A 24,574-nucleotide genomic window follows, 5' to 3' on the forward strand; every position below is an offset into this window, starting at 1 on the left:
CTTCCTTGTGCGTCTCGCGCCAGGGCCCCGAGGTCCCCCCAGGCCTTGGGCAAGGGCGCCACCCCCTCGGTTCTCAGGGATCCTGGCCGCATCTCCCAAAGACAATTCAGAGCCCCTTTCATCTTAAAAGCTTTGCTGCTCATCACTTCTGGGAAACTCAAAAGATACATTTCGTTTTTTTAAGAGTCGTAAAGTTACGAAGCTTGCAGTTTTCAAGGGAGCTCACAGTTCTGGATCCTCCTTTAAAATGCGCTTTTACATGACTGAACACATGAATACATATTTGGTGTGAGAAAGAAGCGATACAAAGCGCGTCGCGGGAAAAATTAACTTGCTTGGCGGCAGAGGACGTCCAGAGTCCCCCGTTCCCGCGGCTCCGTCCCGGGCTCGGGGGTAGCCTCGCCAGCTCCTTTCCCCCTGGGAACCAGGTGGTTCTGCCCTCAGGAATCTGTGGGCGCCTCTCCCGCTCCTGACTCTGACAAAGCCACAGCCACGCCGGAAAACGTTCTCCGGGCCCTGAGCCCCATCCTGGGCGCCGCGGAGGTCCCAGGGGTTCTGCGCGGCCCGGCACCACGGCCCCATCCCGGCCCCCCACAGCCGTCAGTCCGGGCCGAGCCCGCGGCGCCCAGGGCTGGGCGAGGCCTCCTCTCGGCGTCCCCACTATCCCTCGACCTCGGGCGCCGGAGGGAACGAGTCCCGGATGCCCGGCGCCCAGGCTCCGAAAGATGCCCTGAAGCGCTGCGGTACACGCGCCGCTCCGCGGACCTTGCGCCCTCCACCTTTTCCTCAGCCTTGCGGCGGCCTGAGCGTCAGCGTCGCGCATGCGCACGGCGCCTCTCGGCCGTTGCCTCGGTGACCCGGGCGGAGGTGGCCACGCCCTCTGGCCAGGGTCGGGGAGAGGGTGGGGGGAGGGGGCAGCCCGGGAGTAAGTGGGGGTCGGTGGGGGAGAAGGAGAGAACCGGGAGAGGGGAATTTGCGGGGGCCGGGTGGGGGCTAGGGGGTAGAGGAGGACTCAGGGAACCGGGGATCGGGCAGGGCTAGGGGCTTGGTGGGGGCTCAGGATGGGGGCGTTCCCGGGTGAGGAAGCGGCTAGGGGCGGGTCGGTGGGGGCCAAGATGGGGGGACCAGGTGACGGGGTAGCCTGGGGTGAGGACGTCGTTCAGTAGAACAGTGAGGGGCGAGGGTCTCGCCGGGGCGGTGGCGGGGACCACACTGGGAGGAGGGGGCCGGGGTTGACCTTTCTGTGGGGGATGGGATTCGGAGCCCCGTCGAATCTGGGGGTGGGTCTGGTCCTGGGGAAGGTTTGGGGGTGGGTCTGGTCCTGGGGATGGTTTGGGGGCGGGCCTGGTCCTGAGGAAGGCTTGGGGCGGGCCTGGTTCTGGGGATGGTTTGGGGGCGGGCCGGGTCTTGGGTAGGGTTTGGGGCGGGCCTGGTGGGGAGGGGCGGGCCTAGTTCTGGGGGCGCCCCGCCCGCCGCCTAGCCCCGCCCGGCCCACTGGGCCCGCGTCCCGCAGGAGCGGCCGGCAGAGCGTCTGGCTGCCGGGAGGGACGCGGACCCACAGCCCGACGCACGCACAGAGGGACGCCGGAACCCGCCCGACCATGTGGAAGCTGGGCCGGGGCCGGGTGCTGCTGGACGAGCCCCCCGAGGAGGAGGACGGCCTGCGTGGGGGGCCGCCACCGGCAGCCTCCGCCGCCCAGGCGCAGGTGAGGGGGTGCGCAGGTGGGGAGTGCTAGTAGGCCGGGGGCGCGCAGGTGGAGGGCGAGGGTGGGCGGCGAGCAGGTGGAGGTGCGGGTAGTTGGGGGCACAGTTTGGGCGGGCAGGTGAGGTTGGGGCCGCGTAGCTCCGGGGTGCGGCCCGCTAAGTGCCCGAGTGCGGAGTCGGAGAACTTGACCCTAGGCTGGTCCTGGGCTGAGTTGCCGCTGTGGTCCGCGTGGACCTACTCCCGGCTTTCCTGGCCAGGGCTGCCGGCGTTCTCGCCGCTTGCAGGGGGCCCAGTGACCCCTACACGTGTTACTCGGGGCGCAGTCCCAGGAGAGCGGGGACGTAGGGCGCGCACCGCGCGGCGCGGGCGTCGTGGGCCCGGGACGCAGAGGTCCACGTCGGGTGCTCGCGTCCCGGGTGGAGCTGGGGGAGAAGGCCTGAATCATCGCGCACCCGGACGGCCTCCTCGCGGACACTAAGCACCTTTGGACGACCATAGCTCAATGTTAAGTGGGCTAAATGTTTGTTTGCGTAACAAGTATTTTCTTAAATCCTTGATTTTTCTGAAGGAAGCCGGCAGAAGTCCTTTATACCGAAAACTGAAAGGCCTTTGCCTGACGAGTGTAGAGATATGTTTGGTATGTCTAGAATTTTTTAATTGAAAGGGCTCCCAGGTGGGCCCTGTGTGCCTTAGATGTGCCCTCCCCCACCGCCCCTCCCGCCTCCCTTTTTCCATTGCAGTGCTCTTTTTCGTGTACAATGAAATTTAGGTCAGAAATCCAGCTTTCTGGATCATAAAATATCTCTTTCTGTAAAACGTGTGGCAACGTCCTCCTGATGCGGTTAAGGCCGAATGGAAGCTAAGGATTTATACCTTTCTTCCGAGGACTTGGAAATAGTTTCTGAGCAGAAGAGTTTCTCTGAGAGTCTGGAGTTGTTTCTTCTTGATAGACATTTCCTATGAAAGTTAAATTCCGTTCCTAACTCATGGAAAATGGAGCCGGTTATGTTGAGCGCTTAAATATGGTTACTATCTGAACTTGTCTGAGAAATTTCTTTTAGGTAGCGTTAGTGCTTACCTACCCTTTTTTTTTTTTTAATTTCAGAATGTTATAGTTACTCTAAACAGCTCTCTTCTTGAATGTAATGATGAGAATTTATATGTGGCTACCGAGTTAACTGCAGAAGCTATAAATAACTAATGTTGGTCAAAGATGAGCCATATTATTGTTTCTGTATAGAGCCTTGAGAATTTTAAACTGAGTCTTCCTATGTTCTCCCATTTTTCCTAATGAATCCTGAAACCCACTTTTTTTGTTAAGTTTTTATTTTTTATTTTGAGGCAGGGTCTTGCCCTGTTTACTAGGCTGGAGTGCAGTGGTGCAGTCTCGGCTCACTACGGCCTAAACCTGCCTGGGCTGGTTGAGTGATTCTACTCCCTCAGCCTCTGTAGTAGCTGGGACTACAAGCGCGCACCACCTCACCTGGCTAATTTAAAAAAACCGTTTTTGTGGAAATGGGGTCTTGTTATGTTGTCCAGGCAGATCTGGAACTCCTGGGCTCAAGTGATCCGCCCACCTCAGCCTCCCAAATTATAGGATGACAGGCGTAAGTCACGACACCTGGCCTTAAGTTCTTATTTTGAAAAATTTCTAATATGCAGAAAAGTAGAGGAATAGGAAATTCTTCCTCGTATCCTCCACCTAGATTCATTCGCTGGCAGTGCCTAAGTTAAAGCTCCTTTTCTGATTTTCTCTTTACAGAATTGTCATCTATATATATATTTTTTTTTTTGAGATGGAGTTTGGCTCGTGTCGCCCTGGGTGGGGTGCAGTGGCGTGATCTCAGCTCACCGCAGCCTCCCAGGTTCAAGTGATTCTCCTGCCTCAGCCTCCTGAGTGGCTGGGATTACAAGCATGTGTCACCACGCCTGATTAATTTTGTATTTTCAGTAGAGACGGGGTTGTCCATGTTGGTCAGGCTGGTCTCGAACTCCTGACCTCAGGTGATCTGCCCTCCTCGGCCTCCTGAAGTGCTGGGATTATAGGCGTGAGCCACCGCGCCTGGCCTGTTATCTATACGTCTAAAGTGTATGTTGGTTTTGGGGGGGTAAACTTTAATAGACTTTATTTTTCAGGTATCCAGTTTTAAGTGCCCAGCAAAATTGAGGAGAAAGTACAGAGAGTTCTCATGGATCCCCAGCCCTCCACTATCACCACCCCCCACAGAGTGGTGCGTTTGTTAACAATCTGTGGACCTACACGGGCTCATGGTCCTCACCTGGGAGGGCTCACTTGTGCATTCTATGGTTTGGACAAATGTGTACTGACGTGTGCCCACCATTATAGTGTCACGCACAGGAGTTTTTCTGCCCTAGAGACCCTCTGTGTGCCCTCCCTCCCCCGAACCCCTGGCAACCATTGATCTTTGTACTGTCCCCATAGTTTTCCAGAATGTCATTTGGTTGCATTCACAGTGTGTAGCCTTTTCAGGTAGGCTTCTCACACTTAGAAAGATGCATTTAAGGTTCCTGCATTTCTTTTCATGGCTTGTAGCTCATTTCTTTTTATCACTGGATAGTATTCCACTGTCTGGGTGTACCACAGTTTATCCCTTCACCCTCTGGAGGGCATGTTGGTTGCTTTCACGTTTTGGCAATTATGAATATACATCAGTTTATTCATAGACCTGCTGTAAACATCAGGTGCAGGTTTTTGTGTGAATGTAAGTTTTCAACTTACTTGGGTAAATACCTAGGAGCCTGAATCCTGGATTGCATGGTGAGAGTGTTTAGTTTTATAAGAAACCGCCAAACTATCTTCCAAAGTGGCTGCACCAGTTTGCACTCCCATGGGCAATGAATGAGATTTCCTTTTGCTCCACCTCCTTGCCAGCATTTGGTGCTGTCAGTATCTAGATTTTGTCCATCCTAGTAGGTGTGTGGTGCTTTTTCTTTGTCTTGAATTGCGCTTCTCTGATAAATGACACGAGCATCTTTTCAGACGCGTACTTGTCATCTGTGTCCCTTTTTTGGTGAGGTGTCTGTTTAGATCTTTCGCCGCATTTTTTAGTTAGGTGGTTTGATTTCTCATTGTTGAGTTTTAAGAGTTCTTTGTATGTTTTGGATACTAGTCCTTTATATGTATGTGTTTTATAAAGATTTTCTCCCAATCTGTGGCTTCACATTCTCTTGACAGTGTCTTTTTCAGAGCAGAAGTTTTTAATTTTAATGAAGCTTCACTATGAATTATTTGTTTCACGAATGTGCCTTTGGTATTATATTGAAAAAGCCATCACTGTACCCAAGGTTTTCCCAGTTATCTGCTAGTTGTGAATTTTGACTGTGGTTTTTATGTTACTTTATTAAGGGTATCCAAAGTTTGTGTTGAAAAACATCGCTATGTAAAAATAGAGAAAATTTGTGTTAATTATGACAGGTTAGTCATATTCTAAATTTAGTTAATTTCTTCAAGAGGACCTATCTTTATTGCAAAGCTAACTTAGAATTAAGACAAGTTAGAATTAAATTTAAATTAAATTAGAATTAAATTTTGAAATTCATGAAAAGTCATAAAACTTCTGCCTACAAAATTTTAAAGTTGAGAGAAGTAGGAATTAATATGCAAATAGGATTTAATGAATCTGTTAAATTCAGTCGTGTTAGAAGTTCTCAATTCTGTTTCATTCTTAGTCTTTTGTCCTACCCTCCAAATCTGTCAGTCAGTGTGATATTGAATGTGCAGGTTGAGAGCACATTCTGCTTGATTCTAGAAAGGCATTCAGTTTGCAATCATATCTGTCCTGTTGCCTTTCTTGAACATCAGGTTACACAGCTTTTTTTTTTTTTTAGTGAAAAAGTAATGTTAGGTTCCAATAAATTTGAAATGTGAAGCATTCAAAATTATTTAGATGTAAAGGACACTTAACTATTACTAAAATAATTTTAACATTTTAGAAAATAAACCTCTCTGAGCATCTTTTTAGGCTATGGGCCCTTTTTTTGGTCATAAATACACATCTATTTTGTATTAACATATAACCACAAGGTTTATAAGGAGAATCATTCATTGCAATCCTTCAACAGAAAGACACAAGTTTTAATGAATCTAATGTTACTTGAAGAAAAACTGCTAATGCATATGGTAAAATATTTCTGCTAATGCATATGGTAAAATATTTTTTGAGATTGTTAGGTCTTAACTTCTTCAAAGTTTCTAATGGGAAACATTGTTAAGCTCTTTTGTGTATCTGTCCATGACACATTTATGCAGATACATAAGTGTGTGTTCAGAAGCAAAGATTTGCTGTCTCACTGTTCACATTTTTCTGTACCTTGGGTTGTTCCCTTCATAATATGTGTCTCATGGAGTGCTTCCGGTTTCAGTACTGCTAGCTGGAAAAAATCCATTTTAAGGCTGTGTGATACTAAATGATACTAAATTTCTGTGACAAAATTTATTTCATTGGGCTTCTTATGGTGGATATAAAGGTTGCTGAGCCGTTTTCTAACCTCTGCCCCTCAAAGTTTTATGCAAATAATAGAGAAAGAAGTGCAGAGAACTGTTCAACATGGGTGGTTTAGATGGGTCTAACATGGACAGTGTAGAAGAGTTCATCAGTTGCCTCTAAACTGGATTCCATAGGGATTTGGCTAGCCTTAACTACGGAGTTTCTAAACAAAAGTCAGAATTTTTAACATATTTTCACTTACAAATTTAAAAGGCTTAAACATATTCTGTAGACATTGCAAAGAAAAAAGACATCAAGGACTGTTTCAGGTGTTTTAAAATCATGCTTGGAGATGGGGAGAGCCAAGGAATAGTGAATCTTAGTTTAGATGACACAAAGTCACGCTTTTATGGCACTGTGAGGCTCTGTGACGTTTGCTTTAGTGGTGTCTGGGAAGAAAGAAGTGGAGTAAACTCAATAGCTGGTGTTGACGATCGCTCTGAAATCCAGAAAAGGCCTGATGTTCTGCTGGAGGGCAGGTATGTGGGGAGGCAGAGGCCTTTCTCTCTCTGCTTGTATAGCTAACATGTTGTTACTGTTTTCCATTATTTCTCTTTAAAAATAAAGCTCTTTTCTTATGCAGACATGAACCTGCGGTGAACACCTTCACACCTGCCTTTTCCCATTTGCAGTAAGTTGTAGCCCTTACCAGTAGATGAAGAGGTTCCGCTTTCTTTCATCTGTATTTGTGTGTTAAATGTTACACAGTCATCCTAGTTCATTCAGGCCACTGTAACAGAATAGGATAAACTGGGCAGCTTCAACAACAAACATTTCTGCAGTTCCAGAGGCTGGAAGTTTTAAATCAGGGTGCTTTGTTCTTGGTGAGGGGCTGCTTCCTGGTTTGCAGAGGGCACTGCCTTCACACTACATCCTCTCAAGGCAGAGGGAGCTCCAGCTTCTTAGCCCCATATTAGGACACTCATCCCATCGTGGGGGCCCCACCCTCACGCCTCCCATCTCACCCCGATCACCTCTTAGATGTGAGTTCTGGGGACGCAAACATTCAGTCCACAGCAATTGCATTTCCTTACATCGATATACAGGATTTTAAATAAGAATTTGAAAAACGAGTCCCCTATTGATGCCTTTAGGGGGTTATTTCTAGTATCTTTCTGTTACAGGCCTGCAGGATAGTTATTTCACATGTCTAGAAGTGGAGCTGTCCAAGGATGCCTGCATTTGTGGTTTTGATGGATGTCTCCAAATTGCCCTCGGAAAGAGGCGGTCCTGGTTTACACTCCAACCAGCAGCATATGTGAATGTTTCTCAGCAGTGTGGTGTGACGCGCATGTCTTCAAGATTTTAGATCTGATGGGGACAAAAGTTGCCTCTTAATGTGATTGTAATTTGCCTTTCTCTTATTTATATTCGATAGCTTCTTAGATGTTCACACACCTAATGAAGACTTCTAAAGACTTCTCCGCCAGTCCCATTACCATGTCATTGAATGTATGGAACTGTAGTCAAGATAACTGTATTTGCATGAAAATACAGTTGGGTAGTTTAGATTTGGACTTGGTTTCTGGTGAGCCTTGATTGAATCTACACCCTGTCTCTGCCTTTTGTTAAGCCACTTGACATAGCCAAGTGTCAGTTTTGTTTTTTAGCTGTAAAATTGGGATAAATAGAGCTATCACTAGTGTTTATTGAGGTGGTGCTTAGCCCTTGTTTATAAGTTCTTGATATGAGTTGGTGCCACCATCTGACACATGGGCACAAAGTAGGAGGGACCGGGAAGGCCACACAGCTGCCAACAGACTCTACGTGTCCCAGCTTTAGTCTGGACCTCGCTTTTGTCCTGCCCAGCCTCAGTAGAAGTCCCTGCAGTGAGAACCTCCTCACCCTTGATGTCTGATTGAGTTCCTCATCCCCTGGCCTTGATGTCTGAGTTCTTTGCCCACCTGCAGCAAGAATCCCCCACCCTTGATGTCTTCTCTTGGTCACTTTCCATCCGGAGACCCCTTCGCGGTTGGCTGCAAATCACAGCTGTCTTTGCCTGTTGGGAGCTGAAGCAAACCTCTCTCCTCTATTGAGATAGCCTCTGTTTTAACAATGCTGCAGAAGCTTTTTATCAGTGGTGAAAGGTTGCAGACATTTTGTTTTAAAAACAAAACCTGTTCCCAACCAAGAAAACTTAACAATATAGAAACAGATAAAATAATTTTATTATGAAGGAGCCTTAGCTAGGATGGGACACATCATAGGCACAGATTGTGAAGATGAAAGAAATCTTACTCTTTTATATAGCCAAGTAGATACAACCCATTGTATTCATGTTTTCAAGATAAAATTGCTAAGTTTATCCTGTCTTTACAGGGAGGCAGGATCTGCAACTTGGAGTCAGGTGACAGCTGAAGTTAGGCCCGTCTCCTCTGGGAAATGTCCTCTTCTGTTTCAGGTAGTTGTGAGACTGATAGGAGGCTAATTTAGCATTCGACTTTAAGGGAGTCATAATTCTCAAACCCTGGTGAATTCTTACTTGTTTACAAGCCCAATGAAGACTTCTAAAAACCTCGTAGTCCCCATGGCCAGTATGTGCAAACCAGGCTGTCCTGCCCCTGAGATGAATTGAAAAAGTGAAAAGTAAATGAAATCATCCACATCCAGCTGTTAATATTTTTCTCTGGCAAACAGACACACTAAAAGAAGAAAAAGTAGGTCTTCTTCTTAATTAATAGAAATGGTTAATGCTTTTTACTGACTTAGGGTTTGGCTTTCTGGTATCCCTCGCTCTGGAATGTGCTCATTGCCTGAGTTGATGTGGACAGTGGGGTGTGGTGCAGGCAGGAGGGTCCTGGGACAGCCGCATTCAAGCACTTCTCACTTGTGCAACAGGCATTGGACATCACGAACCTCTCTGGAGGACCATCTCATCCTAGGCTGAATGCTCACTGCTGTGTCCCCAAGGCCAGGCAGGGAGCCAGCCCAGGAAGGGAGCCAGGCCCATGTGGGGGCTCAGCAGTGCCCCTGAGAGGAGTGTACCTGGTGTGAGGTTTCCACATTACAGCACCCTATGGGAGCTGCAGAATTGAGTCAGGGTGGGAACTCTGGAGTCTGGAGTGGGGAGCAGGAATTCTCCAGCCTTAGGGGAGCTGATCTCGATGCAGATTCATTCTTGGGTAAACAGATGTTTGTAGGGTTAGTCTAACTGGACTCTCACATGAGCTGAGTCAGATAGTCAGCAGAAGCACTTGAGTCAAGTCTCTGTGGGTGATTACTTGAGAGGAAGCAGGAAGGGTCAGTTATGATATTATAGAAGGGAAGGAGGATCCTGGGCGCTGCTTATGCGCTCCGGATTCAGCTGGCTCCTCTTAACTGATGCTTGGGGAGCTCCTGCCTGTGGAACAGAGAGGAGCTTTCCTCCACTGAAACAAAGCAAAACATTTTCTCGTGGCCACATTAAAAGTTTTAATTCAATATTTAAAATTCGATATATTCAGCATATTACATCAATCGATAATCAATACAAAATTTGTTATTGAGATCCTTTACATTTTTTCATACTCTCATATCTATGTGTATTTTGCATTTACCAGCACAAGATATTAATAAATATGTATCAATTTGTATGCCAGGTTTTCTTCAGAAATACTTGATCAGTATTTAGAGTTTATAAAATGTACGGGTGAAAAAATAGATTGCTTTCTCTGAGTTGTTCCAAACATACTTAAAAGTTTTCCAGTAACTGAAATGGAATGTTTTTAACTTCAAATTTGAATAATTAAGAACTCATTTTGACTAGCCCTATTTAAGGTCCTCAGTAGTGTTTTTAAGTGAATGCCAACTGATTTGGAAAGCACAGCTCTAGAATCTTCTCCGAGACTCAGATCAGCTCACTAAAGACGGTGGTGGATTCTTCTACTTGCTTGGGCCTGTGGAACTCCTCAAGCAATTAGCTAGGTAAATTCCAGGTGTCTTGACTGTGTCCTTTTAGTAAGCCACTGAAGGGTAGAATGACGAGGGCTTAAATATCTGCCTCTCAGGTCTTAGCATATTACTCTGTATAATCTTCACCTGTAAATGTTAATAATAGGTTGAAATTTTTATTCCTGAGAGTTTAAAACCCTAATTGATAAGATGTACTTTTACTGATTTTTGCGAGGGCTTAAGGTGGCATGACTTAGAATGTCTAAAAGCTGCTATTCTTATCCTTAGAGTTAGGCTGTGGGTTTCACTTTGTGAGTCAGTCACTGTATTGAAAACTGAATGTCACTGAATGTGGAGCCCAGCTTGCTCAGCCAGGGCTGGTGGGCTCCACCCCTACCCTCAGACCTGCCTCAGGTGGGCCCACCCCTACCCTCAAACCTGCCTCAGGTGGGCTCCACCCCTACCCTAAGACCTGCCTCTGGTGGGCCCACCCCTACACTCAAACCTGCCTCAGGTGGGCTCCACCCCTACACTCAAACCTGCCTCAGGTGGGCTCCACCCCTACACTCAGACCTGCCTCAGGTGGGCTCCACCCCTACACTCAGACCTGCCTCTGGTGGGTCCACCCCTACACTCAGACCTGCCTCAGGTGGGCTCCACCCCTACACTCAGACCTGCCTCTGGTGGGTCCACCCCTACACTCAAACCTGCCTCAGGTGGGCCCACCCCTACACTCAGACCTGCCTCAGGTGGGCTCCACCCTACCCTAAGACCTGCCTCTGGTGGGCTCCACCCCTACCCTCAGACCTGCCTCTGGTGGGCCCACCCCTACACTCAGACCTGCCTCAGGTGGGCCCACCCCTACCCTCAGACCTGCCTCAGGTGGGCCCACCCCTACACTCAAACCTGCCTCAGGTGGGCTCCACCCCTTCACTCAGACCTGCCTCAAGTGGGCTCCACCCCTACACTCAGACCTGCCTCTGGTGGGCACTTGTCCATAACGGTGGGAGGCCCTGCAGTCTGTCTTCTGCGTTTTTAAGATCGCCTGTTGGGAGGAATGGGCGACTTGGCTTTACGGCTGCATTTGGGGAGTGGTTGTACATGTGGGGCTCATCAGCCTTGCCCTAGGAGTTAAAAGCCAAAGAAGCTCAAGAGGATTTTACCTGTTATTTCAGAGTGAGCCAAGATGCAGTCCACGGACCAGGGACACTTCCTTTTTTTTTCCTGTCTGCTCAGGGCAGGGAGGTCGTTTTATGTTCGTTTTATCTGATCCTTCACCCCACGTTAGCTGGGGTTCTGTCTTGGTGCTGTATGTAACCAGGCGAACCACAGTTTCTGCCTTAGGAGTTCTGTGGGGGTTGCTGTGAGGGAAGACTGCCTGCTGTCACCTTGGCTTTGTCTAGAAATGGTTGGACCCATGAGCTAGGGTGGTGCAGCTGCTCCCAAAGACTTGGGAACCAGGCGAGTGTGTGGACAACCTGCAGACCAGTTTGAATCCAAGGAGAGGCCTTGGGGGCTGTGGGTGTGGCTTTTTTCAAGATATTAATAAATGCGTATTAAAACCATGATGTAGCTTTATAATCTTTCAGATGGAAGTACTATATTCTGTACAAAAACATAAACTAAATGGCAGATAATAGTTCTAGTGTTTGAAAGATAACGAGTCCTTTTATGACGGCTGCTGTTGTGTGCAGAGAATGGAATGCTTTTTACTCTGAACACGTTGTGTCGTTTTTAGAGCGTGTCTTGGTTTGGAGGATAGAATCCTGGTTGATGATATTGGTGCCTGCCATGTGCTGGGCATTGGCGTGAGTGCTTTACAGCTGTTACAGCTTCTCACAATAGTCCAAAAAGTAGTTACAGTTCGTCTTCATTATTTGTAGATTCCATATTTGCAAATTCAGCTACTTGCTAAAATTTATTTGTAATCTGCAAATCAGTACTCACAGTGCCGTCAAAGTCATCTACAACTTGCAGAGCAGCAGACACTCACCATCACCCAGCGAGTTCCTTCCCAGCTGAGGCATGTGTCTTTCGTGCAGTCTATTGAGAACTACCTTTTTTTTTTACATGTTTGTGCTTGCGTATGATTTCACTGTTTTTCACAGCCCTCAAGTGTAGTGCTGAAGCACTGGCTAGTGTTCCCAAGCACAAGAAAGCTGTGGCACTCCCTACGGAGGGAGCACCTGTGTTAGAGGTGGCTCAAGCATGAGTTACAGGGCTGGTGACTGAGAGTTCGGTGTGAATGAATCAACAGCAGGTATTAAATCAGGCATCTTTAAACAAATGCATGTAAAACAAGGTCATGCATTGTTGATGAAAAGTTGTTATCAGAGGCTCGCAGGAACCCTAGCCTTGTGTTTCCCTTAACAGCAATAATTCAGTATTTGCTTATTGACTGTGGCAACTTTATACAACATAACTACTGTGAATAATAAGATTAAACTGTATTTTGTATTCGATGATCTTAGAGAAGTTAAATAACTTGTGTAAAGTTACAACTTTGTAAATAATTTGTGTTAGTAGCCACCAATAGGAATTTTAATCCAAGTTTCTCTGGGTTTATATTCTTTGTTGAATTCTCTTACCTTATAGGTTATGATAAATTTGTGATACCATTTTTCTTCATTTTCCAATTTTTTTATATTAAATAACTAGGGCTTCAACAATCAGTGCCTTTTGAAAGCACTGATAAAATTGTGGTTTGGCTCAGTTTCCAATACAGTAAACATCACAGTATACTTTTAATTTTTGTCATGCCTTAGTTTTGTATTAAAGAGTTTCTTGATAGAAGTCTTACTATGGGAGATAAACAGTTCTCGGTAAATTAGCAAGTGAGAAGCGCTAGAACATTGCAAGAAAAGAGAACCGGTGTACATCCGCCTGCCGTCTACTTTATATCCTTCCCTTTTTACTTCACGATCGGGGGAGGGAGATAGAAAATGAAGCAGTTGAACTGACACAGGAGGGCTATACAGGGGAGAACTGGGAAAATCCCATTAAGGAGTGGAGGCTTCATTTCTTAGCTGAATGTTGAAGAATTCTGAATAACACCTTAGTTGTATTTTGTAAAGATTACCTGTCTAAGGAGGAGGGGTTGGGGGCAAGGTGCCAGTGAAACAGCTAGGGTTCTAGTCAGGGAGGTCAGCTGTGAAATGAGAACCTGAGTTTCAGATGGAAGATTTGTCAGGACAGGTAGGGAAAGGTGAGCTTGCCAAAGAGTGCTGAGCAGAGTTGGTGCCTTTGGATGTGAAGATGAAGGCAGAAAAGCAGCTGCAGGTGAAAGTTTTGAGCTAGGGTGGTCAGGAGAAGGGCGTGCCCTGAGAGTCCCAAGGAAGTCCCTGGGGTGGCCTGGCTGTGGGAGCAGCCCAGTGAGGCTGTGATGGATGTGCTGGCTTTGAAGTGATATCTACTGTCCAGAGTTGAGGAGCCCAGCAGTGACATGGGGTCGGAAGGGAGAGGCTTACATGCTTCTGGCTTGTGACACTGTCAAAAATGTACAAGAACCTGGTTCTCCATTTCAGAACTCATAATTTGGTTGATAAGTGGCTGAGACCAGGAAGAACAAAGGAGACAGCATGGTGCTAGAAAGCCTGTCTCAGGTGGTCTGGAGGCAGGCCTGGGTCCCAGCGCTGGTACTCATTTTGGGACTTTGGGGCAAATGAGTTCCTCTCTCCAGACTTCCTGTTTAAGTGAGGGCTCTAGAGCAGGAGTCAGCAAACTTTTACTGTAAAGGAACAGATAGTAACTGGTTTAGGCTTTGTGGGCCATGCAGTGTCGGAACCACTCAGCTCTGCAGTTGCAGGTGAAAGCAAGCCGTAGGCAACATGTAAATGAACGAATGTGGCTGTGTTCCAGTATAACTTTATTTACAAACACAGGCCGTTATTTGCTGACCCTTAGTTTAGACTAAAGGATCTTTGAAATCTCTTCTGACTGTAAGGTAACTTATTAGAGTTTGTGATCAGAATTTGTTGTGATTTAGGGTAAAAATAGGAAGTCTTAATGCTAAACTCAGAAATAAATAGCACAGTCATGAAGCTGACTTATATTCTTCCTGAACTTCCATTTTATTAGCAAGTGTGCATTTGTATAGTTTTAAGCGCTTTTGCATAAATGATCTTATTTGGTCCTTATCCTATGTTAAAATGAACAAGACGATATTGAAGGAGAAGACATTTAGAACAGTTGTGATTGTATTCATGGTCCTCACCCTAGCAGAGTATAGAAGCTAGAAGAGCTGGAGTGCATTTCTGTAGACAGCAAGAACTGTGTGATGGATTCATCATCTTGCTAGGGAGCCTGGGGGCTAATATGTGCCCTTCTGAGACAGAATGCAGGTTTCCCCCAGTAGCAGGTTTCAGTGGGTGCATGGCTGCCCCAGAGCCTGAAGTCCCAGCATCCTTCACCCTGCAGGGCTCATGACTGAGTGCTGGCCACATGTGAGCAGATGCAACACAGGCACCTTTCTGGATGTGTCCTGCTGCCTCTCTTTCTCCTTCACAGAGGTTAGTGGAAGTGGTGCACTCTCTTTCACCCTGTGGATGAGAGCAGTGTCCAGAGGTGGCAGACGAATTACAGGCAAGAACCTGGATTTCTGACACTGTTGAGCACCTAACTGTTCTGGACTTAGGAGAAAAAGAAATATAAACCACATCTTTTGTTTGTTTTGTTCTGCTATAGCAGCAAAGTGTATCACAGCCAGGAGATTTTATTATGCAACCACCGCAGGGCCCACTGTTTGTCAGAGTACTGCTTGAAATCCCCCCATTCCTGTCCCAATTTCTTAAACCATAAAATATTAGGTTGACATAATACGTGGTGTCATTTAATGTTTTCTTCTAACTACTTAATCTCCTTTTAGCTATTCTTTGCCGGATGTTTGGCTATGGTTAATACTAAGCTTGTTGACTGAAGATGATTAATATTTCAAAATAAAGTTTTATAGTGATATTTTTAAAAAATGAAGTTTTGTCCCCACAGTATAACTCAGACATTTGTTTGATGTGGAAAGAAGTTATGCCAAGAAATTTTAGAGAAAAGACAGTCTGTAACTGTGATTAAGGATGGCATCCTTACGCCTTTTCATTTTTGTCATAGATAAAAAAAAAAAGTGTCCGTATGTGTGGTTTCTTCTTGACACCAACCAATTCTTCAGTACCAGCTGGGTGTCCTACAATTCAGTTTCTTCTGACATTCCCTTCCCAGAATTAGCACAGACCCTATGGATTAAGGAGTCAATCCCACAAGACTGCACCCACTTCAGATGCCAGATACCAACAGGTGCCCAATTCGCCATAAGTCTCTTAGGCCACTCCACATAAAATGTCTGATGTCAGCACAGTGGTGGAGTGGAAAGCCCCAGACCTTGTTCCCCCACAGGCTCTGAGTGACAACAATATACAGTCCAAAAGGATGTATGAGAATTACAGAAACCAGTTTAGAAGTCACAGTACCCCAGGCAAGCTCAAAGCCAAGAACAGCTGCATTGAAGTAGGAAAAAAAAAAAAGCCATTTAATTTCACTTGCCTTTCCCTGAAGGTGGCACAGCTTGGCATGATTGGTAGTAAACACCCAACTCTCCACCAGCTGGAAAGTGAAGAATGGAAGTCTACCATTCTGAATTTTGGGTGGTCACCTGATGGACTGGTTTCTGTCTCACCTGACTCAGTGCTGACCGGGAACTGGCATACTTTGGATGCCTAGGGGCTTCAGAGAAAAAAGAGTTAACTGGCTTTTTGCAGCATCAGAGACTCAGCAGTGCTGCAGATGGAGGTCGCGACAGCTCAGCACAGTCAGGAGAGAGCATGTGGTTCTTGGCTTATCCCTTGGGCAGGAATGGGAAGAGTGGAAAGTGCATTTAACATTCTGGCTTTTCAGGGGGCTGCCCAAGAGACTGGTTCCTGTTTTGCCTGACTCAGAGTGCTGATAGAACCAAGCACATGTTGGATGTCTGGGGGCTGCTGAGAACAAGTGAGAGCTCCACAGCCTGTTGCCCTGCCAGACAACTTGCAGTGCCACAGACAAGCACCAGAGGGATCGAGAGATTACAAGCAACTGAAAAGAAACTGGCACACCTCTCTAACTGGGACATTACATGTACAAGCCCAGAGAAGATTCATCCCCAGAAAACGTTTGAGAGGCCCCAGAATCTCTAGCTGAGCTGATTGGTGAAGGTCTTCTCCTGTACCCAGCCAGTCCATAAAGACTGGGAGAGGTGGCTGTTTTTTCAGATGCCCCAAATCCCAGCAAAAAATAATGAGACATATGAAGAAACAGAGAAACATGGCCCAATTGATGGAACAAAATAAATCTCCAGAAGTTGACCCTAGAGAAATAGAGATAAATTAATTATCTGACAAAGAATTCAAAATGATCATCTTAAAGAAGCTCAGTATGCTGAGAGAACAGAGATAACCAAATGAAATCAGAAAAAAAATGCAGTAACAAGAATATCAACAACAAGACAGAACTATAAAAAAGGAACCAAACAAATTCTGGATTTGAGAAGTAACAGAATTGAAAAATTAACTAGAGGGATTAAAAAGCAGACCCAATCATGCAGAAGAAAGAATTGGCAAACTCAACAGCTCATTTAAATTGATCACATCAGAAAAATGAAAAGTAAAGCCTAAGGGATTTATGGCACACCACTGAGTGGACCAGTATACATTATAGAATTCCCAAAAGGAGAAAAGGGAGTAGAGAGCTTATTTGGAAAAAGAGTGGTGCAAAACATCCCAAATATGAGGAAGAAAATGGACATCCAGATTTAAGAATCTCAAAGGACTCCATGTAGATGAAACCAAAGAAAGGGTAAAGAAGCCCACACTGTGAAAGATTTTAATCAAATTGCCAAAAGTCAGTGGTAGAGAATTTTGAAAGAAGAAAGAGAAAAGCGACTTGTCATATAACAAGGGAGCTCCCATAAGATTATCAGCAGATTTGTCAGCAGAAACATTACAGTACAAAAGGGAGTGGGCTGATACAGTTCAAGTGCTGTTAAAAATAAAAATAAACCTAGCCAGCCAAGAATACTATAGCTGGCAAAACCATCTTTCAAAAATGAAGAAGAAATAAAGACCTTCCCAGATAAACAAAAGCCAAAGAAGTTCATCACCACTAGATCTACCTTATAAGAAATGCTAAAGAGATTCTTTGAAGTTGAAGTGAAAGGATGCTAAACAGCAATATAAAAAGCGTATGAAAAAGCTCTCTGGTAAAGGGAAATATGTGGCAAAAACAGAATCGTACAATACTGTAATGGTGGTGAGTAAACAACTTTAAATTCTGTTATAGAATTAGATAAAAGCATAAAAGTAACTAAAACTGTGTTAATAGATATAAAATATATGATTTGGTTTTTTAAATTTAAATTTTTAATTTTCATGGGATCATAGTAGGTATATATATTTAGGGGATGTGATGGTTAATACTGAGTGTCAACTTGATTGGATTGAAGGATGCAAAGTATTGATCCTGGGATATGTCTATGAGGGTGTTGCCAAAGGAAGTTAACATTTGAATCCATGGGCTGGGAAGGGCAGACCCACCGTTAATCTAGGTGGGCACCATCTAATCAGCTGCCAGCACAGCCAGGATATAAAGCAGACGGAAAAACATAAAAAGGCTAGGCTGGCATAGCCTCCCAGCCTAAATCTTTTTTTTGTTTGTTTTTGTTTTTGTGTTTTTTTCTTTTTTTGAGATGGAATCTAGCTCTTTCACCCAGGCTGGAGTGCAGTGGCGCGATCTCGGCTCACTGCAAGCTCCGCCTCCCGGGTTCATGCCATTCTCTTGCCTCAGCCTCTCCGAGTAGCTGGGATTACAGGCACCCACCACCACGCCTGGCTAATTTTTTTGTACTTTTTAGTAGAGACGGGGTTTCACCATGGTCTGGATCTCCTGACCTTGTGATCCACCCGCCTCGGCCTCCCAAAGTGCTGGGATTACAAGCGTGAGCCACTGCGCCCGGCCGAGCCTACATCTTTCTCCTGTGCTGGATGCTTCCTGCCCTCAAACATCAGACTCCCAAGTTCTTCAGCTTTGTGACTGGGACTGGCTTCCTTGCTCCTCAGCTTGCAGACGTCCTGTTGTGGGACCTTGTGATTGTGTGAGTTAATACTACTTAATAAACTCCCCTTTTTATATATATATACACACACACATATATATACACACACACACGCATATATATACACACACATATATATACACATATATACACACACACACACGTGTATATGTATATCCTATTCTTTTCGTCTAGAGAACCCTGACTGGTACAGGGGTACATGAGATTTTGATACAGGCATATAATACATAATAATCACATTGAAGTAAATGAGTTATCCATCACCATGCATTTATCCTTTGTGTTACAAACAATCCCATTATACTCTTATTTTTTAAAAGTATAATTATTTAATATTATTGGCTATAGTCGTCCTGTTGTGCTATCAAATACTGGGTCTTATGCTAACTATATTTTTGTACCCATTAACCATGCTCCCTTCTCCACCAACTCTGCCCTTGGCACTACCTTTCCCAGCCTCTGATAACCATCCTTCTACGCTCTTGTCTACATGAATTCAGTTGTTTTAATTTTTAGCTCCCACAAATAAGTGAGAACATGCAAAGTTTGTCTTTCTTTGCCTGGCTTATGTTATTTCACTTAACATAATGACCTCCAGTTCCATTCATGTTGTTGCACATTACAGCATCTTGTTCTTTTTATGACTGAATAGAATTCCATTGTATACATGTACCACATTTTCTTTATCCATTTGTCTGTTGATGGATACTTAGGTTGATTCCAAATCTTGGCTATTGTGAATGGTGCTGCAATATACATTGGAAGCGCAGATATCTCTTTGATATACTCATTTCCTTTCTTTTGGGTCTATACCTGGCTGTGGGATTGCTGGTTCCTACGGTAGTTCTATTTTTAGTGTTTTGAGTAACCTCCAAACTGTTCTACATAGTGGCTGTACTATTTTACGTTCCCACCAACAGTGTACAAGGGTTTACTTTTCTCCACATCCTCATGAGCATTTGTTATTGCCTGTCTTTTGGATAAAAGCCATTTTAACTGATGTGAGTGATACCTCATTGTAGTTTTGACTTGCATTCCTCTGATGATCACTGATGTTGAGCACCTTTTCATATACCCATTTACCAATTATATGTCTTCTTTTGGAAAATGTCTACTCAGATCTTGTGTCCATTTTTTAATTGTATTATTAGGTTTTTTCGTATAGACTTGTTTGAGCACCTTTTATATTGTGATTCTTAATCGCTTGTCAGGTGGGTTGTTTGCAGATATTTTTTCCCATTCTGTGTGTTGTCTTTTCATTTGTTGATTGGTCCCTTTGCTCTGCAGAGGCTTTCTAATTTGATGCGATCCCATTTGTCCAGTTTTGCTTTGGTTACCTGTGCTTGTGGGTTATTAAGAAATCTTTGCTCAGTCCAATGTCCTGGAGAGTTTCCCTGATGTTTTCTTTTAGTAGTTTCATAGTGTGAGGTCTTAGATTTAAGTCTTTAATCCATTTTGATTTGATTTTTTTTGTGTATGGTGAGAAATAGGAATCTAGTTTCATTCTTCTGCATGTGGATATCCAGTTTTCCTAGAACCATGTATTGAAGAGATTATCCTTCTCCCAATGTATGTTCTTGGCATCTTTGTAAAAAATGAGTTCTCTGTAGATGTGTGGATTTGTTTCTGGGTGCTCTATTCTCTTTCATTGGCCTGTGTGTCTTTTTATGCCAATTCCATTTGGTTACTCTAGCTCTGTAGTATAATTTGAAGTCAGTTAATATGATTCCTCCAGTTTTGTTCTTTTTGCTCAGGATAGCTTTGGCTATTCTGGGTCTTTTGTGATTCCATATACATTTTAGGATTTTTTTTTCCATTTCTGTGAAGATTGTCATTGGTATGATTGGGATTACATTGAATCTGTAGATTGCTTTGGGCAATATGGACATTTTAACAATAGTGACTCTTCCAGTCCATGAACATGAAATATCTTTCCATTTTTGTGTCCTTTTCAATTTCTTGCATCAGTGTTTTGTAGTTTTCATTGTAGAGATCTTTAACTTCTTTGGTTCAGTTACTTTCTAGGTATTTAATTTTATTTGTACTTTTTTAAATTTTTTTTTCAGATTGTCTGCTTTTGGTGTATAGAAATGGCAAGTGTTTTTGGTCTGTTGATTTTGAATTTGTTTATTACTTTTAATAGCTTTTTTTGGTGTGTAGAAATGGCAAGTGTTTTTGGTCTGTTGATTTTGAATTTGTTTATTACTTTTAATAGCTTTCTGGTGGAGTCTCTCTAACTCCTGGCGTCAAGCCATCCTCCCATCTCAGCCTCCCAAAGTGCTGGGATTACGGATGTGAGTCACTGTGCTTGGCCTATTTGGTTGAGTCTTTAGGTTTTTCCAAGTAGAAGATCATGTCTGCAAACAAGGATTATTTGATTTCTTCCTTTCTAGTTTGAATGTCTTTTATTTTTTTCTGGTGTCTGATTGCTCTAGCTAGGACTTCCAGTACTATGTTGAATAATAGTGGTAAAAGTGGGCATCCTTGTCATGTTCCAGATCTGAGAGGAAAGAATTTCATTTTTCCCTTCAGTATGAAAAATAGAGGAGGAGGGAATAAATCCAAAGCTATTCTACAAGGCTAGTATTGCCCTGATACAAAATCAGACTAAGACATATCAAAAAGGGAAAACCACAGGCCAATATGATGAACATAGATGTAAAAATTCTCAACTAAATACTGGCAAACCAAATTCTACAACATACTAAAAAGATAATTATGATCTTTTTATCCCAGGGATGTAAGGATGGTTCAATATATGCACATCAACCAGTGTGATACATCAGTTCAACACAATGAAGGACAAAACCCATATGGTAATTTCTATTGATGCTGAAAAAGCACTTGATAAAATTCAACATCTCTTCATAATAAGAACGCTCAAAAAACTGTATAGAAGGAACATAACTCCACATAATAATAGCCATATGCAACAGATTAATGGCTAGTATCATACTGACAACTCAATGGTGCATTTTAAAAAACTAGAGCCTGGGCGTGGTGGCTCACATCTGTAATTCCAGCACTTTGATAGGCTGAGATGGGCAGATCACTTGAGGCCAGTAGTTCAAGACCAGCCTGGCCAACATATCGAAACTCTGTCTCTGCTAAAAATACAAAAATTAGCTGGGCATGACTACAACAAATACTACAGAAATTCAAAGGCTAACTAAAGGCTACTCTGTGCAACTATATGCCAATAAATTGGAAAATCTAGAAGAAGTACGTACAACCTATGAAGTTTGAACCATGAAGAAATCCAAAACCTGAACAGACCAATAACAATAAGATCAAAGCCAGAATAAAAAGACTTCCAGCAAAGAAAAGCCCAGGACCCAATGGCTTCACTGCTGAATTCTACCTAACATTTAAAGAAATACTAATAGCAATTGTACTCAAACTGTTTGGAGAGTTTCGTCCATTTACATTCAGTGTTACTGATAAATAATGACTTATTCCTGCCATTTTCTTATTTGTTTTCTGGTTGTTCTGTGGTCTTTTCTTCTTTCCTTCTTTCCTGTTGGTGATTTTCTCTTGTGGTATGTTTTAATTTCTTTTTATTTTTTGTGTATCCATTGCATGTTTTTTGATTGGAGATTACCATGAGGCTTTCAAATAATATAACCCATTATTGTAAACTGATGACAATTTAACACTTACTGCATTAAAAAATGAGCAAAAACTAGTAAAAACTCTATACTTCCACTTCATCTCCTTGATTTCTCTTTGTTGTTTCCATGTATATCTTATTGTATTACATCTTAAGAAGTTATTTTTAATTGATTCATCATTTAAAGAATAAACTACAAAAGATATGAGTACTTTAACACTATAATACAGTGTTATAATATTCTGTTTTTCCGTGTACTTAGTATTACCAGTAAGTTTTGTACCTTCAGATTATTTCTTCTTGCTAATTAACATCCTTTTCTTTCAAATTGAAGAATTCCCTTTAACATTTCTTGTAGGACAGGTTCTGGTGTTGATGAAAACCCTCAGCTTTTGTTTGTCTGGGAAGATCTTTCTTCTTTATGCCTGAAGGATATTTTTGCCAGATAATCTAGGATAAAAATGATTTTCCTTCAGCACTTGAATTATGTCATATGTCATGCCGCTGTCTCTCTTGACTTGTAAGGTTTCCACTGAAAAGCCTGCTGCCAGACCTGTTGGAACTCCATTGTATATTATTTGTTTCTTTTCTCTTGCTGACTTTAGAATCCTTTCTTTCTCTTTGATCTTTAGGAGTTTGATTAGTAAATGCCTTGAAGTAGTCTTGTTTTAAATCTGCTTGGTGTTCTATAAAAGGTTATATACTTCTTGTACTTGAATATAGATGTCGTTCTCTAAGTTTGAGAAGTTCTCTGTTACTCTCCCTTTGAATAAACTTTCTACCCCTCTCTCTCTTTCTCTACTTGTTGTTTAAGGCCAATAACTCCTAGCTTTGCCCTATTGAGGCTATTTTCTAGATCTTGTAGGCAGGCCTCATTATTTTTTATTCTTTTGTCTCATGTCTCCTCTGACTGTGTATTTTTAGTAGCCTGTTTTCAGGATCACTAATTCTTTCTTCTGCCTGATCAATTCTACTTTTGAGACTGATGCATTCTTCATAAGTCAATTGAATTTTTCAGCTTGTAAATTTTTCAGAATTTCTCCTTGATGTAAAAGCTTGATGTAAAAACACTTACTTCAATCTCCTTGTCAAATTTATCTGATAGGATTCTGAATTCCTTCTCTGTGTTATCTTGAATTTTGTTGAGTTTCCTCAAAATGGTTATTTTAAATTCTCTGTCTGAAAGGTCACATATCTCTGTTTCTGAGGCCTTTAGTTTGTTTGGTGATGTTATGTTTTCCTGGATGATCTTGATTCTTGTGGATGTTCGTCTGTGTCTGGGCACTGAAGAGTTAGTAATTTATTGTAGTATTTGCAGTTTGGGCTTTTTTGTACCCATCCTTCTTGGGAAAGCTTTCTAAGTATTCAAAGGGAGTTGGGTGTTGTGATCTAAGTTTTTCTTCACTGTATTGGGGCACCCTAAGCCCAGTAATGCTGTGAGTCTTGCAGACTTGTAGATGTACCAACTTGGTTTTGGTTAAGATCCAGGATAATTCCCAGGATTACCAGGCGGAAACTCTTGTTCTCTTCTCTTACTTTCTCCCAAACAAATGGAGTCTGTCTGTGCTGAGCTGCTTGGAACTGGGTGAGGGGTGACACAAGCACCCTTGTGGCCACTGCCCCTGGGACTGTGCTGGTTCAGACCTGAAGCTAGGACAGCACTGGATCTTGCTCAAGGCCCTGCTGTAACCACTGTCTGGCTACCACTTATGTTCGCTCAAGGCCCTAGGGCTCTACAATCAGCAGGTGGCGAAGTCAGCCAGGCTTATATCCTTCCTTTGAGGACAATGAGTTCCCCCTGGTCCCTGGGTGTATCTAGGGATGCTGTCCAGGAGCCAGGGCCTGGAGTCAGGAACCTCAGGAATCAACCTGGTGCTCTATTCTACTGCAGCTGAGCTGGCACTCCAGCCACTAGACAAAGTCCTTCCCACTCTTCCCTCCGCTTTCCACAAGCAGAGGAGCCTCTCCCTTTGGCCACCACTGCCCCAGGCCCTTGGAGAATACTGCCAGGCTATTGCCGATGTTAACTCAAGGCCCAAGGGCTCTTCAGTCAGCTCGTGAATGCTGCAAGGCCTAGGACATATCCTTCAGAGCAGTGGGTTCCCCTTTGGCGCAGGTCAAGTCCAGAAATGCCATCCAAGTGACAAGACCTGGAATCAGGGACCCCAGGAGCTTGACTGCTGCCGTACCCTACTGTGGCTGAACTGGTACCCAAGCTGATTTTTAGTTATTATAAAGGTGATTTTTGTATAGATAGTTGTTAAATTTGGTGTTCCTTCAGGGAGGTTGATTGGTGGAGGCTTCCATTCAGCCGTCTTCCTCCACCTCCGATCCCCCCCAAAAAATTAATTTGTGATAGGAATAGCATAAAGGGGAGACATAAAGTAATACATTTATGTGTGGGGTTGAATTAAATTATCAGTTTAAAATAGCTTATTATAACTATAAGATGTTTTATGTAATCCCTATGGTAACCAGAACGAAAATGCCTGGGGGATACACAAAAGAAAAAGGAATAAAAACATTTCACTACAAAATATTAAACACAAAGGAAGGCAGCAAGAGAGGAAAAGAGGGTCAAAATTACTAAAGACTTACAGAACATAATTAACAAAGTGGAAATAGTAAGTGCTACCCTATCAGTAATTACTTTCCATCTAAATGGATTAAACTCTCCAACCAAAACTACATGTGGTTGAATAGATTAAAAAAGATCCAATCACATGCCATCTACAAGATACTCACTTTAGATATAAGGATACACGTAAGCTGAAAATATGGAAAAAGAT

The 24,574-nt window shown here is 43.6% G+C and overlaps 1 protein-coding gene across 21 annotated transcripts in view; it reads left to right on the forward strand.

Annotated features, from left to right (window-relative positions):
• Window positions 1–847: 847 nt before the first annotated feature.
• TDRP (testis development related protein) overlaps window positions 848–24,574 on the forward strand; it is a 103,041-nt gene continuing 79,314 nt past the window's right edge. For 2 of the 21 annotated variants that reach the window (XM_058443599.1, XM_058443613.1), the window contains exons 1-7: window positions 1,641–1,706; window positions 2,274–2,342; window positions 3,842–3,936; window positions 6,797–6,844; window positions 7,592–7,741; window positions 8,533–8,614; window positions 15,184–17,352. In XM_058443599.1, coding sequence (XP_058299582.1) covers window positions 17,287–17,352 — 66 coding nt within the window. In that variant the 5' untranslated portion in view covers window positions 1,641–1,706; window positions 2,274–2,342; window positions 3,842–3,936; ... (2 more) ...; window positions 8,533–8,614; window positions 15,184–17,286. Of the gene's footprint in view, window positions 868–1,375; window positions 1,707–2,273; window positions 2,343–3,841; window positions 3,937–6,596; window positions 6,693–6,796; window positions 6,845–7,591; window positions 7,742–8,532; window positions 8,615–9,422; window positions 10,117–14,350; window positions 14,592–15,183; window positions 17,353–24,574 lie in introns of those variants that run through there. The other 19 variants (XR_009214727.1, XM_058443596.1, XM_058443611.1 and 16 more) reach the window with 17 other exon arrangements.

This window comes from Hylobates moloch, unplaced genomic scaffold (genome assembly GCF_009828535.3).
Source record: "Hylobates moloch isolate HMO894 unplaced genomic scaffold, HMol_V3 SCAFFOLD_8, whole genome shotgun sequence".
Classification (NCBI taxonomy): Eukaryota; Metazoa; Chordata; class Mammalia; order Primates; family Hylobatidae; genus Hylobates; species Hylobates moloch.